At 33.0% G+C, this 16,020-nt stretch overlaps 1 protein-coding gene across 2 annotated transcripts in view; it reads right to left on the minus strand.

Annotated features, from left to right (window-relative positions):
- Positions 1 to 16,020, minus strand: part of LOC107584676 (nuclear receptor subfamily 6 group A member 1-B) — a 28,351-nt gene that overhangs the window by 10,947 nt on the left and 1,384 nt on the right. For both annotated transcript variants that reach the window (XR_001609169.1, XM_016271384.1), the window contains exons 2-4: positions 10,907 to 10,942; positions 2,312 to 2,539; positions 722 to 777 (exon numbers count right to left, since the gene is read on the minus strand). Coding sequence is in view for 1 of the 2 variants with exons in the window: in XM_016271384.1 (XP_016126870.1) it covers positions 722 to 777; positions 2,312 to 2,539; positions 10,907 to 10,942 (320 nt within the window). In the remaining variant the exon portion in view is untranslated. The remainder of the gene's footprint in view (positions 1 to 721; positions 778 to 2,311; positions 2,540 to 10,906; positions 10,943 to 16,020) is intronic.

Consider the following 16,020-nt stretch of genomic DNA (forward strand, 5'->3'; position numbering starts at 1 on the left):
TATATATATATATATATATATATATATATATATATATATACACACACACACACACACACACACACACACACACACACATACACTACAGGTTTGGGGTCGGTGAGATTTTTTTATGTTTTTGAAAGAAGTCTCTCCAAGGCTGCTTTTATTGGAAACAAAACTACAGTAATATTGTGAAATAAAATTGCAATTTAAATAACTGTTTTCTATATGAATATATTTAAAAATGTAATTTATTGCTGTGATGCAAAGCTGAATTTTCAGCATCATTACATCAGTCTTCAGTGTCACATGATCCTTCAGAAATCATTCAAATATGCTGATTTGCTGCTCATGAAAGTTGAAAACAGATGTGCTGTGTAATACTTTTGTGGAAACCGTGTTTTTTTTTTCTTCTTCTCAGGATTCTTCAATGATTAGAAAGTTCAAAAGAACAGCCTTTATTTAAAAATAGAAATCTTTTGTAACTGTCACATCATTTATGCTAAGTGAATGAGAAAAACATGAGGTTTCACACATGAGGTGAAAACTAAACATATTTAGCTGTCTAAATAAGGATATCCCACATACTTTACTAAAAACTAAACCTACAAATATTTTTATTCTTAAAAAACAAAACATGAAATGTCTCAAAATAGAGTTTTAGCTCACTTCTGGGGACTAATTTGCCCTAAAAAAATATAGCTACGTAAAAAAAAAAACAACAACACAATTTTCTAACCTGTACAGGCCCAGTCATTTTGTTTCTCCCTCCTGGCATCCCGTCTTCTCTGATTGCTGAAAAAGAGATAAAAAGTTGTGTTTCGGACTGCATACTTCCATACTACAAATACTATTTCAACAATATTCAGTATACCGTGCACAGTGTTTTTGTATTAAATACTGGATGACTTATTATTATTTTCCAGAATGTGCGCAATACGAGCACATCTTAAATAGTATATACAACAATGCAATTCTCTCAATATGTTGTTATATGTTCAATTTGACAAATTAACCAGCAATATCAACCAAGATTTTTAACGTCTCCTCTTGACTGATTTCTCAATGGGGCTGCAAAAATGTAAGATATTTTTTTACATAAAATTGATTTAAAAAATTACCCACATTGGTATACATGTAATGCATTATACAGCATATAAGCAGGTTGCTAGTATTGCAAATCAAATATTGCCAGAACGATGAAAGAGGAAGTTGGTGGTTGATCGAGCAATAAATACCAACAGCTCTCTCTGGTGTAAACCACATGCAAGTACAATCAACAGTGTTTGTCTTAGGCTAAAGCCTAGAAATTCTATATTATTTATATGTGTGTGTGAGAGTTTTGCCCAGAGAAACAGACAGGGACAGCATGCTCTGGATCAAGAAATCATCTGTTATCAGCATCGCAACCCAGATCTACTATCTGATTTCTGTGCATTATTTTCTTCAGGCATGCCCAATCAAACCCTGATCTATATCTCTTCATTTACATAGTAGAAAAATCAGATATCTGCTTCTAATGAAGCAGCATCAAAGAGCAGAAGAGGGGTACAGAGTTAAGAGGTAAATAAATACTAAATAGTGCATAAACCTTGAACATTTTGTTTTTGTGTTTCTACAAAAGACGTGCTGCATAATCAGGGTGAAATTGTAATTCTGAATGGATGTGTGTAAAAAAGGAGAAAGGAGAAGAAAAATAGCACAGGTAAAGATAAGAAAAAAACCAGGCCAAAGCAGAAGATAAAAGGATGTTTTAGCTGATTAATAGCCAAGTTTTAAAGATCTAAAGTTTTATAATATTTCTAGCATCAAAAACTTTAACTAAAAATAAATCATGGTTATTTTTATTTTCTTTTAGATGATGATAATGATGATAAAAATGTGCTTTTATTTACAAAAGAACATATTCATTTATACATAAATTATATTATTTTTTTTATAATAAACTAGAATTAGAAATTAATATAAATTATTTAGCATTGTTATTTTTTAAATTATATTGTTATTATATTCATATATTATTAGATCTTATTAATTAATGACTTATATTTTAGTTAAGGAATGTTTTATTTTTAATCTAATTTTCATTTTAATAATAATAATAATAACATCCTTGATTTAAACAGGTTTGTCACTACATTTCTTAAGCACAGGTATGCATGGTAACATGCCCATGAATGTAAACATGTTGGATTTAATCAGGACAAAATCTGCTGGTTTGAATCATCATCACCCGTGTGTGTGTGTCTGTCTGTCTGTGTCTGTCTGTGTGTGTGTGTGTGTGTGTGTGTGTGAGGTTGTGGTTGTGTGTTGCTCGTGTTTCGCTCACCCTTGCGGTTCATTCCCATCTGAAGGCATTTCTGCAGTCTGCAGTACTGACAGCGGTTGCGTTGCTTGCGGGACATCTGGCAGTTCTTGTCTCTGTTGCAGCGGTAGATGCGCTTGTTGCAAATACTGCGTTTGAAGAAGCCCTTACACCCCTCACAGGAAATGATGCCATAGTGCAGCCCGGATGCCCGGTCCCCACAGATCAGACACCAGCGCTCACCTCCGTCCTCTACAGAGAAAGAAAGAGAGATGTCATTTAAGTACACACAAATTAAAGAGTGAGGCCTCATTTTCAAAATGATCAGGGAAGTCCATAGTAATTAATATCAGCTTTGTATAAAAACAATAGAAGTCTATGGTATGTCCTCATATAGATAGCTACGTAAATGTGTATGTGTTTTGCTGAGGTTATCAGATATATAGTAAAACATGAATAATCTACTAAATAGTACCTTAATTAAAAACTAAAAATGTCATTAAAAACAGATAAATTAATACATTGATTTTATAAATATACTGATAAAAGAAAATAATCTAAAAACGTTAAAAAAAATTTTTTTTTTTAAATTTAAAATAAAAAAGTAATAAAATATATAATTTTATGTTATTTTCACATAGTACTCAAATAAAATGTAATTAAATTTCAAGAAATATTATATATATATATATATATATATATATATATATGACAGTACAACATATTTAATGTTGTTTTAATGCATTATTAAATTAAAATAAAATAGTTCTCTTAAAGAAAATAAAATCTAAAAATGTAAAAAAAATAATGAAATAACAATAAAATAAAGTATATAAAAGTAACAAAATACATGATTTCATGCTATTGCTAAAATACATTACTAATAAGTAATACATTACTAAAATAAAATAAAATATTATATGTATATTAAAATATATGTATATAATATAATACATTTTTCAGATAAAATAAAATTCTATTTAAGATATAAGAATCTATTAAATATAATAAAGTAATACAATTTATTATTTTGTGATTTTAATACAATCTAAAATATCAAAAATAATACATTTTGTTATTTTAATACATGACTATAATAAAAAAGGGTTGGAATTTTTTTTCTGATATACACATCAGCATCAGTCAATGGGATATAAATATATGTGCAAATATAATCTGACAAAATAATCTTTTCCGTTAATATTAAGAACAGGGAAACAAGAAAGACACACACCTTATCACAGCTATCTCTGTGACGTCTGATAGTAGGTTAATATAAGTTTACTGAGCTGTTGAAATCATTGTAATCTCACATGTATAAAGTTAAATAAAGTTCTAAAAGTTCTTATCTAAATCTCAGTGCAACAGAGAGCAGGATTACGCAAATACAGCGACCCGCGCACACCAGGAATCATCGGCAGTCTCACTGTGCGTTTGAGATGACTTACAGCATCATGCAGCGTGACCCAGATTTCACTACAAACCACAGAGACACAGAGCTGACAGGAAGGGGGATGGGAAACAGAGAAAGTGAGACAACTGAATGAAATCTATATTTAAACAATATCACAGTCGCACAGATATTCAGTAGTCAAATTTTCCAAGAATGTGTACAATTCCACGTACGGACTGTGCAATCATTATTCAAATCAATCTATGAATAGTTTTAACCGCCCAGATGAACTGATTCACAGAAATTAATCGGCTAAACTTGGCAGACATGTTGGTTTCTCAAAAATGCTGGTGAACTGTAGAGGGAGCAGGTGAGTGTCGGGGTCACGGAAAGGTCTTCTAAAAGCCTGAAACGGCTAAACGGTACGGAAAGCACTCAACCTAACCCTGAACTCTAGAGCCATTTTACAACCCTCAAGAAGGCCGTGGGTTGTAAGGGCACAGTATTGTGTGGATTGGGTCAAACCCAGGTCAAACTTTATAGCCAACGCCAACTATGGAACACACATTTTTAAAATTGAACAGGGTGACATACACAAACACACACATCCGCTCTCATTCACTCCATCTAATATGTCCGATGTCTAAATAAAAGCAATAATAGTTTTTTTTTATTTTTTTTTATCACCCACAGGCTAAAAAACTGGCATATTTGTCATTATGCCACAAAAAATCAGACTCAGACAGCAGGGTGAACCGAAATCATTTTAAATGCAAATAATAAAATGAAATTAACCATATAATTGTTCAAAGTTTGCATACTAAAATCAGCTTACAGTATGCAAATGTGTTTTTCTGACAATATTATGGACCAGCAGTCGGACCAGTGCAGTTTATTTTCATCTTAATTGGTTTTATGTTTGATTTTAAGGAATTCAAATCTAATCAAAAGATTTTTTTAAATAAAAAGGGTTAGAATTTATGTATTTTTTCTGATATACATATCAGCATCAGCTATTAAAAAACACAGCCAGTCAATGTGCTATAAATATATGCATATATTTAAATGGGACATAACACACACAGTTTCTGCCAATCTCATGTTAATAATATGTCACAATATTTTTTATGTATTTCTGATCAAATAAATGCAACCTTGGTGGGCATAAGAGTGCATGTGCTCATAGCACTTTTGAGGTCATGCACCAACAAAGTAGTGTATGAGTGTTTAAAATGTTTATCATTGTATAATGCATACTGTTTCACATGCAGTTTAAACAAAGTATGCACACAGTGCTTACTGCATATAGTATACAGTAATCTACTACTCTACTCTGAACAGGCCTGTGATTCTGCTGATCAGAAGGAACAGTCATTTCACAGTCAGCGTGTAATGATGATGCCGGCCCATCTAGTTCACAGCAGGAGCAACACATCCCTTGATTTCCCTACATCCCTCTGTCATTCTCACTGCACGTCTGTCTATCCCCTGTTCATGCTGTTCTAGATCTGTCAGTGTGTATTACTGCCTCCTACATTCAGAAGCAATGGAAATCACAAGCCTGCTGTGTCTCTTGCTATCTTTCTAGCTTGTTTATATCACTCAGATAGTACCAAACCACTGAAAATAGGAAGTAATGGCTTTAGAGGAAAATATTAATAATAAAATGACCAGATCAGATGTTATTTTATGCCATCATGACTTTAACCTTAGCCTTGAAGTATCTGAAGATTGAAATAGCTGATAGAAAATATACATTTAAAAATCAACATTTCAACAATCAACAATCCTTCGTATTGGTTTCTAGTCTTATTTAGCTGTTTGGCCAAATAACAAAACCCATTGTGCATGCTAAACTTATAGTGATACTAGTAATACATTTATCCCGCCTAAAACAACACATTGAACCCTTGTAAAAAAAAAAAAAAAAGTGTGCTTAATTGTATTGAATGTGCACTTGTAGTGTACTTGCAGGTAATATAATATTAATAAAATAAAAGACCACTTAAGTGTACTTAAGTGAAGTTAAGTGTACTTAAGCAAATAAACTTCCATGATTATGTTTCTTAACACACTTAAGTACACTTTTAAATTAAGTTTTACTATAAAGTACATTTTAAAACATCGTTTTAATCTTTTGTTGTGTATTTTGACGTGTTGACCAAACTACGCACATGAAATTAAAGCACATGTAAATTTTTGAAATAATTTATATTAATTTACTATTAATTACTCAAATAAATTACTTGATTTTAATTTGAACTGTAGTGTGTTATTTGACATTACGTTTAAATAATATAATTAATTATATTGTATATAGTTATAGATTTAAATTGCAAATTGATAATTACAAATACTGTATGTAATAATTACAAATATATTTAAATACATGGCATACAAGTTTTAATAGAAATTGCATTAAAGTTTATTTTTCGTTTACCATAAATACTTATCAGTATATCCGGCAGTACACATATTTCAAAGACAATATTTCAATTATGAAATTATATTTAAAGATGTACTTAAGTCCTTCTTAAGTGGGTTAAACGAACAGCATTTAATATACATTTAAACTCTTACACACTTTATACATAGTACCATATAGAATTATACATACTATCATATATATTTTTAATTGTAAACAACATGCGATTAAGTGTCTGTAAACATTATATTATACTGTCATCATTTACTTACAAGTTGTTCCAAACCTTTCTTCTGCTCAACACAAATGATTATATTTTGAAGAATGTTGGTAACATTCCAGTATTTTTTTCATTCTATGGAAGTCAATGGCAACCATCAACTGTTTGGTTACCAACATTCTTCAGAATATCTTCTTTTATGTTTAACAGAAGAAAGAAACTCATAAGGGCTTGGAAAATCTTGAGGGTGAGTAAATGATGACAGAATATTTTATTTTTGGGGGAACTGTCCCTTTAAATTTGCACTTATGAATATTCCTTTTAAGTATATTATTTCTGTATTAAGTACTCACAAATTGTGTTCAAGTGTACTTCTTCACAAGGGTATTTACACTACACAATACTATTGGTGTAAATTTCATTTTCACAGAGGAGTGTAACTTATCAGTCTTCCTTCTGATTGGGAGGAATGAAGGATTTAAACCTGCAGAAGAACCTGGTGTGACCGGATCCAGCATCTAGATCATTGGTCTGTGAGCCCCAGTCCTATTTTATGGAGTTTTAGATATGCCTGGTTACTTCATATGTTCCTATGTACTTGCATTGACCTAGTTAACACATGCTGTGCGAGAGGGTCACCACAGGCAAAGAGGATTGTGGGAAATGCACCCCTAGAGTGTCCAGAATGATTAGGGGCACACACAAAAAAAACTCACAAACACACATAAAAATGTTTTGTTGTTTTTAGACAGGTGTGTGTTATTGCTCCCAGCTGAAGGCAGAGCGTAACAAACCGTATAAATTAAGCGGATGATAACTGCCCGATGGCGAAATGTATTTATCTACCACATCTCCTCTGTTCTCTTTGATCATTATATCTTTCATCAATTATTCCCAAGAGTCTCCCGCCTCTTTCTGTTTGTCTTTTTTTGTCTGTCTCTCTGTCTATGCAAATGAACTCAGCCAATCAGAGAGCTCTAATTCAGAGCATCAGGAATCTCAGCCAATCAAAATCCATCACTCAATGCACATGTCCAAATTCGTAAGCGGCACATCTTTTGGGTCATATATAGTTAATCTCAAATACAGCAAACTAACAACGAGGATGCTCGCTCTGTAGTGACTCATCCAGCATGTTTGTTTACCATGGCAGATTCTTCATGCCAGAAAGAGAAGAAGCAGGCATTTCTCCAGTTATCATTTAACGCTTAAGACGACAAGCAGCTAGTCTTGTTTATCTGATCAGAGTCAACACAACTGGAGAGTCGAGATAAATATGTCAAGGTAAGAATGTTTTATGCGTTCTCTTGTAATGTATTTGTAGCTTTCTCCATATCTCACTGTAAGTTCAGTTGCTCTTTTGTCTGATTCAGTTGGTTCAGCTTTATGCATTGTGACACTGACCCAGTTCTACTAAATAAATTTTGCATATGTAAATGACTGCAAATGCAAATGACTGCATTGCTAATTAGAATCTAATTATTATATTAAAAGAAATCAGTGTCTGTATTGCATCAAGAACTATTATGGCATTGTGATAAATTTATGGCACCTTATTATATACCATGGTACTGAATGATTTTCATATCCAAATACCATATACATAGATCAAAAAACATACTAATACCATGGTACTTTTACATTTACCCAGCTACTTAATGGCTATCACATCCATTTACCATGGTATTTAAAGGTTGCACCAAAGAACATTATGGTACACAAAACAAAATACCACAGTATTTTGATATATACCATAGTATGGAATGATTACTACACTCAGAAATAAAGCTATTTACATGGTATTTCAAAGAATAATTAAAAAAACATTAGAAAAAAAAATTAGAAGCTTCTCAAGCATAATAAATGGCAGCAACTCTTTTACAGGATAATAGTGTATAATGTATGTATTTTGGTGTACGATTCGCTTTCTCATTTTTAATTCAAATGAATACCACTAAAGAGCATCATACAATAGCAGATGATTAAAACCACATAATTTCTCTCTAAATAAAAATATATGCTTTCCCTGAGCACATGATAATAATTATATGCTAAAAAAAAAAAAGAAATTGCATATAATGATACAATCTCCTAGTTTGATCTAACACACACGTTTAATCAAAGGATAAATCAACATAAGATTCAGCATATTTAACATTGAGGTTGGGATATGCAAAGACACACCTGGTGCATTCTGGGAACATTCAACGCTGTCGGTGAGTTTGGATGTATATAAGAAACCATCGACCGTTGGCTGTGCCCTGAAATTACCATATACTATGTCAACTCTCTCCTAGCAAACCGATCACTGCTTTTCTCATTATTACGGCTGCGATATACATTCATTGATGTCGTTGGGTTTAACATGCGAGCGACTCACTGACCAATGAGTGCAAACTGCAGTAGGAACACTGGAACATCGTCTGGTAAGACATTCAGACACTACATTTGTGACCTTCAGACCTAAAAAACTACTAACAGACCTTTAAAGACAAAATACTGACCTATAGATGTCAAATTAGCGGAGAAAACAGCATAAACTTCTCAAACCTTCACTCAACAAGCACAGGATGGTGTAAAATGTAAGGTAAGCAATGCTGCACTTTTGGTTTTTATTAAACAGCTATCTTGGAGTTTAAAATATTGGTTCTGTCTGGTTAACCGCTGCATTCAGTGGTCAAATACTTTCATAGAGTGACACTAAACTGAATAATTAAATGTTCTGTAATATTTTAATATTAGGAATACTATAGGAATTATAATATTAAAGGAGTAGTACACCCAAAAATGAAAATTTGCTGAACATATTCTTATCCTCAGGCCATGCAAAATATAGATAAAATTGTCTCTTCATCAGAATAGATTTGGAGAAATGTAGCATTGCATCACTTGCTCACTAATGAATCCTCTGCAGTAAATGGGTGCCGTCAGAATGAGTCCAAACAGCTGATCAAAACATCACAATAATCCTCAATTAAAATAGACTCCAGTACATCAATTTACGACTTAAGTGAAAACCTGCATGTTTGTAAAAGAAAAAAAAATCCATCATTAAGATGCTTTTAACTTCAAAACAAGTCCTCTATACATTCTTTCTCCAGTGAAAAAGTCTTCTTGTCTGAATCAGGAGAGAAATATGCACAAATCAAGCAGCGTTTACAAGCATAAACAGTCCAAAACAGATCTAAATAAATATGTCGGTGGATTTTAATGTGAGAGAACAACAGGTGATGGACATTTTCACAGGAAGAAGTGTCATTATGTATTATGGACTCATATTTTGCCCAGAAGTGACAGTTTGAAGTCATGATGATGGATTTGTTTCTTACAAACACGCAGCTTTTCACTTCACAAAACATTAATTGATGGACTGGAGTGGTGTGGATTACTTGTGGATTATTGTGATGTTTTTATCAGTTGTTTGACTCTCATTCTGACGGCACCCATTCACTGCAGAAGATCCATTGATGAGCAAGTGATGTAATGCTACATTTCCTCCAAATATGTTCTAATGGACAAACAAACTCATCTACATCTTGGATGGCCTGAGGTTGAGGACATTTTCAGCAAATATTCATTTTTGTGTGAACTATTTCTTTAAATATTATAATTTTGGAAAGAAAATCCAAATCACCAAAATACTTTTAGCCAATCAGATGCCTACAATCCCTGCTTGTTATTGGTGCCTGATTGCTGACCTAACTTTGACTCCACTGCCACAGTGAGTGAAGGTGATGTCACCAGTATGTGTGTGTATGTGTGTGCTTCTGGAAGGTTCTTCCGCCGCTTTACGGCTTAATTGGTTTCTCACATGAATCAACTGCTTTCTCTAACAATGTTTGACCCTCACTTGTACAGCTTTACAGCAGCATGCATGCATCCGAGAAGGATTTGTTGGCAACATAAGATCAGACGCTCCTGAACTAATTCTAACCCCTAAAAGATGCAATTTCACCAGAGCTTTGGAGAATGAGAGAGAGCTCTGTGACAAGCTCTGCTGGTGAAGCTGAGTACTGCAGTCACATTTTATGCTGGATGCTATGTTTTATTCCAGAATGTCACAATAGACTCAACTCTTATCCCTTAAAGGGATAGTTCACCCAAAAATGAACATTCTGTAATAATAATTTACTCACCCTCAAGCTGTTCCAAACCTGTATGAGTTTTTTTCTTCTGTTGAACATAAAGAAGATATTTTGCCATTGACTTCCATGGCAAGAGGAAGAAACACTATGGAAGTCAATGGCTTACTGCTTGGTTACCAACATTCCTCAGAATATCATCCTTTGTGTTTAACAGAGGAAAGAAACTCATGCAGGTTTGGAACAACATGAGGGTGAGTAAATGATAAAGGAGTGATCATTTTTAGGTTCATTTTAAGAATGTTCATTTTTACTATCCCTTTAGTTAAAAGTTTTTTTTGTACTTAAAAAAAAATAAAAACACACAATACAATTTTTTTTTAAATGATCACCACAATATAATGTTCACTAGTCCCTATGATCTAAAATATATGTTTGAGACAAAGCACAGAAACGAGTAGGTGTCAGCATGGAGATCAAGCACAGACCGTTCCCTCACCTGTGTCGTCCTGAAGGGAGTTCTCTTCATAAAAACCTGCAGATGAGAGAAAGAGTGAGAGGATATGAGGGGAAGAGAAAAAGGGGACATTAGGATGTTGGTATTTATACAGCAGAATTAAACATTTTCTAAAAGACAAAAGTAGTCATTACTGTTTTTGACTTGTATAAATTAAAGAGTTTTCTAGGTTTATTTGTTGTGTTATTTTAGTATTATTTATAAACCATTATAATATTTATTAATATTTTGAGTTGGATTTTAAAATGTTCAACATTTTTAGTTTCATTTTTAGTAATTTTGTTATCATTTTTATTAGTTTATGCTTTCTTAAAAAATATTTTTGTTTAGCTTTAATTTATATCAATTTCAGTTTAAGTAATTCAGCTTAAACTTATTTAATTTCCCCATTTAAAATTTTTTTCTATATACATTTATTTAACTTTATTTCAATTAACACTAAATTAAAACTATTTTTAATAGTTTTAGTTAGTGTTAACCATAAGTTTTTTTTTTGTACATTTGTTTAATACTATTTCTGTCAGGACCACTATCGTCAAAGATGATTGACAATTAGCATACAGGTTGGATTGGCGGTATGGTTCCGTTCTGGGCAAGAACTCCTTGCGCATCCATGCAGCCTAGCATGGATGAGAGCAGGGAGAGCAGCGATAACCCCCCAGGGTAAACAGAACAGAACCAACATAAATGTATGGCAGATATCGTTAAAGTTCAATAATGTTAAGTACACATTTTAGAATTAGTCTAATTCAAAGGAGAATCAGAAGGCTGAATCCCGACTGACAGAGGAGGAGTTGGGGATGGAGGAGGCTAATTAGCTATTGAGCAATGCGAAAACTGCTGATACTACTGCGGGACCATATATATGAATGCTTAGATAGGCGTTGTATTCCCATAGGTTGATGGGGATCAGCGGAGAGTCAGCTGATGCGAGCTTGACTAACGTGACCTGCCAGAACTAACACAACGCTAGATGTCTGTCGTTGAGGTCCTCATTGTTTTGCGCCAAATAATTGCTGTTAAATAATTTATATTTAAATACATTCTTTGTAGTTAGCTGCTTTTCTTAGCTTGTTTTTCTGAAGGGTAAATTGACTTTAAATTATAAGTAGCTTTAACAGTTTTGAGTGACACAAGGATGAGTAAATTCCTTCAATAAATATCTTTGCAGGCATTTCGGCTATTATCATAATCTATTTCAAGCTATAATGAACATTAAAATGTTCTTATAATGGACACACTTAAATGTTGAACAGCAGTTCATCGTACCACACAAAACATCAAGAGCTCTTTAAAACAAAGCCTCCTGTCTTTCTTAAAACAACACTTTCTCTATCTATCTTCCTCTCATACACACACACACCCATCTGCCCAGTCCTCTCACTTCTGTCCCTCAGGATGTGACCTCCGTGACCTCTTCAGAAAGTGCCACGTGTGTGTGTGTATAAGTGTGATCTCTTTGGCTCGATGACAGCTGCGGATTTTTGATCTGCCACACGCATGGCTCCACACACACACTCCAGCTATCCACGGCATATGGTGGAGCAGAACACACACGCACTCCACCAACCGCAGGCTCCTTGAAGATAATCTAATATCTGTGATGGCTGTAGGCCGTTGATACTGAGCTACAGTAGCGAATGTTCACCGTCTGCCTTCTGTGACATACATTTTCTCACTCTATCCCACTCAACCCTCCTCAGACCATTAAGATACAGTATTTAACTTCTGGATTAAACAGGTAAGATATCTATAGGGCTGGTTCTCCTCAATCTAGTAATACTGCTATAATTTCCATTAGTGGTTCACCAAATTGTGTTTTTCAGTTATATATACACATACAGTGGCTCTAAAAAGTTTTTGGACACTTAAGATGTTTTGACATTAAAATGTTTGAACATCCCTGCAATTAATAGCAAAATATCAAACCGAGTGGCATTTGCATGTTGCACTAAAGTTTGACAACCAGAGTTTATAAATTATAATATAAATATCAGTATATCTATGGTTTTGTCAGATTTGATGTCAAATGTTTTTATTCAAACAAGAAATCAAAATACATTTATAATATTAAAAAAATATACATATATTTTATATATTAATATAAAAAAAATTTTCAAAATATATACTACTTCGTATGATATTTCAATATAAAGCAATTAAATTCATACATGTTGTGCCTTTAAAGTTTGCAAATACTTTGTGGTCACTGAAAATATTTATAAAATTACTATTGTAAAATTTTATTTAAATTATATAATTTAGTGATATTAATATAATGATGGCAAATAAAATGTTTTTATAAACAGTATTAAATACATTGATATTAATAACACTAAATGTGTACTTTATATAAAATTTAAATGAGTTTAACGTCATCAAATGGAAATATTTTTATGAAAAATAAATATATTAACATTAATAAATGTTGATATTTTTCATAAAAATTGTATATATTGATATTAATATTTAAAATTTTTTTATTTTATGTACAATTGAAATGACAATTTAATAATAGAAAATTTTGTTTACAAACAATGCTAAATATATTTATATTAATATTAATAAATGCACATTTTATACACAATTTATTTTATATAAAATGTATTTACATTTTTAAATGACAATTTAATAATAGAACATTAATAAAAAATATTATTAATATGTACATTTATTTATATTAATATCAATGTTGATTTTTATTTATACATACAATTGATATGGTCTTTTATGAATCTGTACATCATAAATTGGAGTCCATGAGAAGCAATGGAATAGGTTGTAAGCTAAAAAAAACAGCATGATACTGCGCTGCTCCATCTGTATTCACATAGGACAAACAAATTTCCAGGCACACACACAGTCCAGGCATGCATATACACACACAGGTATAGAGGCATGTGTGTACAAAAGCACACACACACACACACACACACACACCAACACCCCACCCCCCGCCTGCAGAAGAGAAGGATGAGGCTGCTCAGATGTCTTCTGTTCCACTTGGCTGATGGAAGGAAAGAGGGATCGGGAGGGGAGCTGTACAGATGTAGTAGTGATATGTAACCTGAATATCCATTTATTTTCCATTTTCCAGAGCTTCATCATTCAGATCCAAGGACATGATGAGATCCCAGCCGACCCCCCTGGTCTCTGCTCATCACAATGTGTGTGTGCATATGAGTATGTGTGGTCATCTACACTCTACACACATATTCAGGCCTAAATTTAAGATTCATGTACACTGAAAAAATCTGGATTAGGATTTGCTTGAAAAAAAAAAGCTAGGAAACAATTTTCTCTCAGTAACTGCTAGTAAACATCACAAATAACTACAGAGAAACTACAAGTAAAACACAGATTCCAATGAGATATTTTGAAGTAGAAAGAATAAAAAAAGTATAAGAATATTGAAACATATTCCAATCATCTATTTTTAAGAGGGTGCTGGAATCACATATAAAATGTCTTGTTTTAACATAAACAACCTAATATTTTTCAGTAATAAATGGGTAATAAATAGGTAAGATTTCTGCTCTCAGAAAAGATCGTTATTTGCATGCTATTGCACAGAAGCAACTACTTGCATTTTCTTCAGCTTCAAGTTAAAAATCTAGTTGCTTGATTTACAACGGAATCATATTTTAATTTCTGCATGGCAGCAATTTATTGCATGGTGTTTTAGAAGTGATTAAAAATAAGAGTTGGTTCAAATATGAAAAAGAAGAGAAAATGTTAAACATCTTTTTAAGATGTTTGTTATGTTATCTATAAAAATTGAAACCTAAAAGATTTCGAAAACACAGATCCTCATCCAACACCTTTAAAGGGACAGTCCAGCCAAAAATGAAAATTCTGTCATCATTTACTCACCCTCATGTCGTTCCAAACCGGTATGACTGCCGAACACAAAAGAAGATACTTTGAAGAATGTTGGTAACTTGGTGACTTCCATTGTATTTTTGTCCACACAATGGAAGTCAATGGAAACCAAAGCTGTTTATTTACAAATATTCTTCAAAATGGGTCTTCCAAAGAAGAAAGAAAAGTCACACAGGTATGGAATGACATGAGATTTAAAAGAATTTTCATTTTTGGCTGGACTATCCCTTCAAAATGCAATAGAGGTTTTCTGCTTTAAAAATGCAATTTATACGGCAAAATTAATGGAAAACAAAAACTCTCATGGGGCAGAACAAATCTACCTGTTCGACATGTCCGTCAAGGTTTCTATGGCAACAAGAGGGTCAAAACAATGGGTCATGGAATGGCCAGGGGCAGGGGGTGGTTTTATGATCCCTGTGTGGGTGGGAGGACAGGAAGTTTATCTTCTATGCGTTTATGACGTGTGTTTGTGTTTGTTTATTTGTGGGGGAAGGGCAAACAACCTTATAGGTAAAATCTTTAAATCACTCACACACACACACACACACACACACACACGCGCGCACACAAACCCCCTTTCACAGTAATTATACTACTAGTGGAGGAAATTTGAGTTTTTGTTTTTTTTAGCTTGATATTTAAAGTCTAATTTATATAAATCACCAAAAAATAATTACTTCTTATAGTGAAAATGTATTTAAATGCATATGCATATAAAGCACATCCATGTTGGCATCTCCTTCCTCTTTCTTTTTCTGCTCTGTAAGGTCAGTGAGAGGAGAAAGGTCACTCAGAAGTGAAAGGTCAAGGCTGTTGACTATACAGTTGTATTCTGGTATGTGCAGTGACCAATCCAGTGTTTCTATAGCAACACTGATCAGCTAGACTTAACGTAACTGTTGAATTGATGAGTTTCAGGTTCTATAAATATGAAACCTGTCATGTTGAGTTTATGTGTATTTGTGTTGTCCGCAGTGGCTGTATGTGTGTGTGTGCATATCTGTGCCGAACAGATGCTGGAAATGCAGCTGTAAAATCTGGAAGTCCTGGCAACCTTTGTGTGCGCTAAAAACAAGCTGGTCATCCTAAGATTGTGTGTGCATTCTCCTTCATGGACTGAAAGCTTCTGGCTTTTCTCTCTTCAGACACTATATATATATATACACTTATTATATATATATATAATATATATATAACTTTATTTAGCAAAA

The sequence above is a fragment of the Sinocyclocheilus grahami genome, unplaced genomic scaffold, assembly GCF_001515645.1.
Source record: "Sinocyclocheilus grahami isolate Dianchi unplaced genomic scaffold, SAMN03320097.WGS_v1.1 scaffold61.1, whole genome shotgun sequence".
Classification (NCBI taxonomy): domain Eukaryota; kingdom Metazoa; phylum Chordata; class Actinopteri; order Cypriniformes; family Cyprinidae; genus Sinocyclocheilus; species Sinocyclocheilus grahami.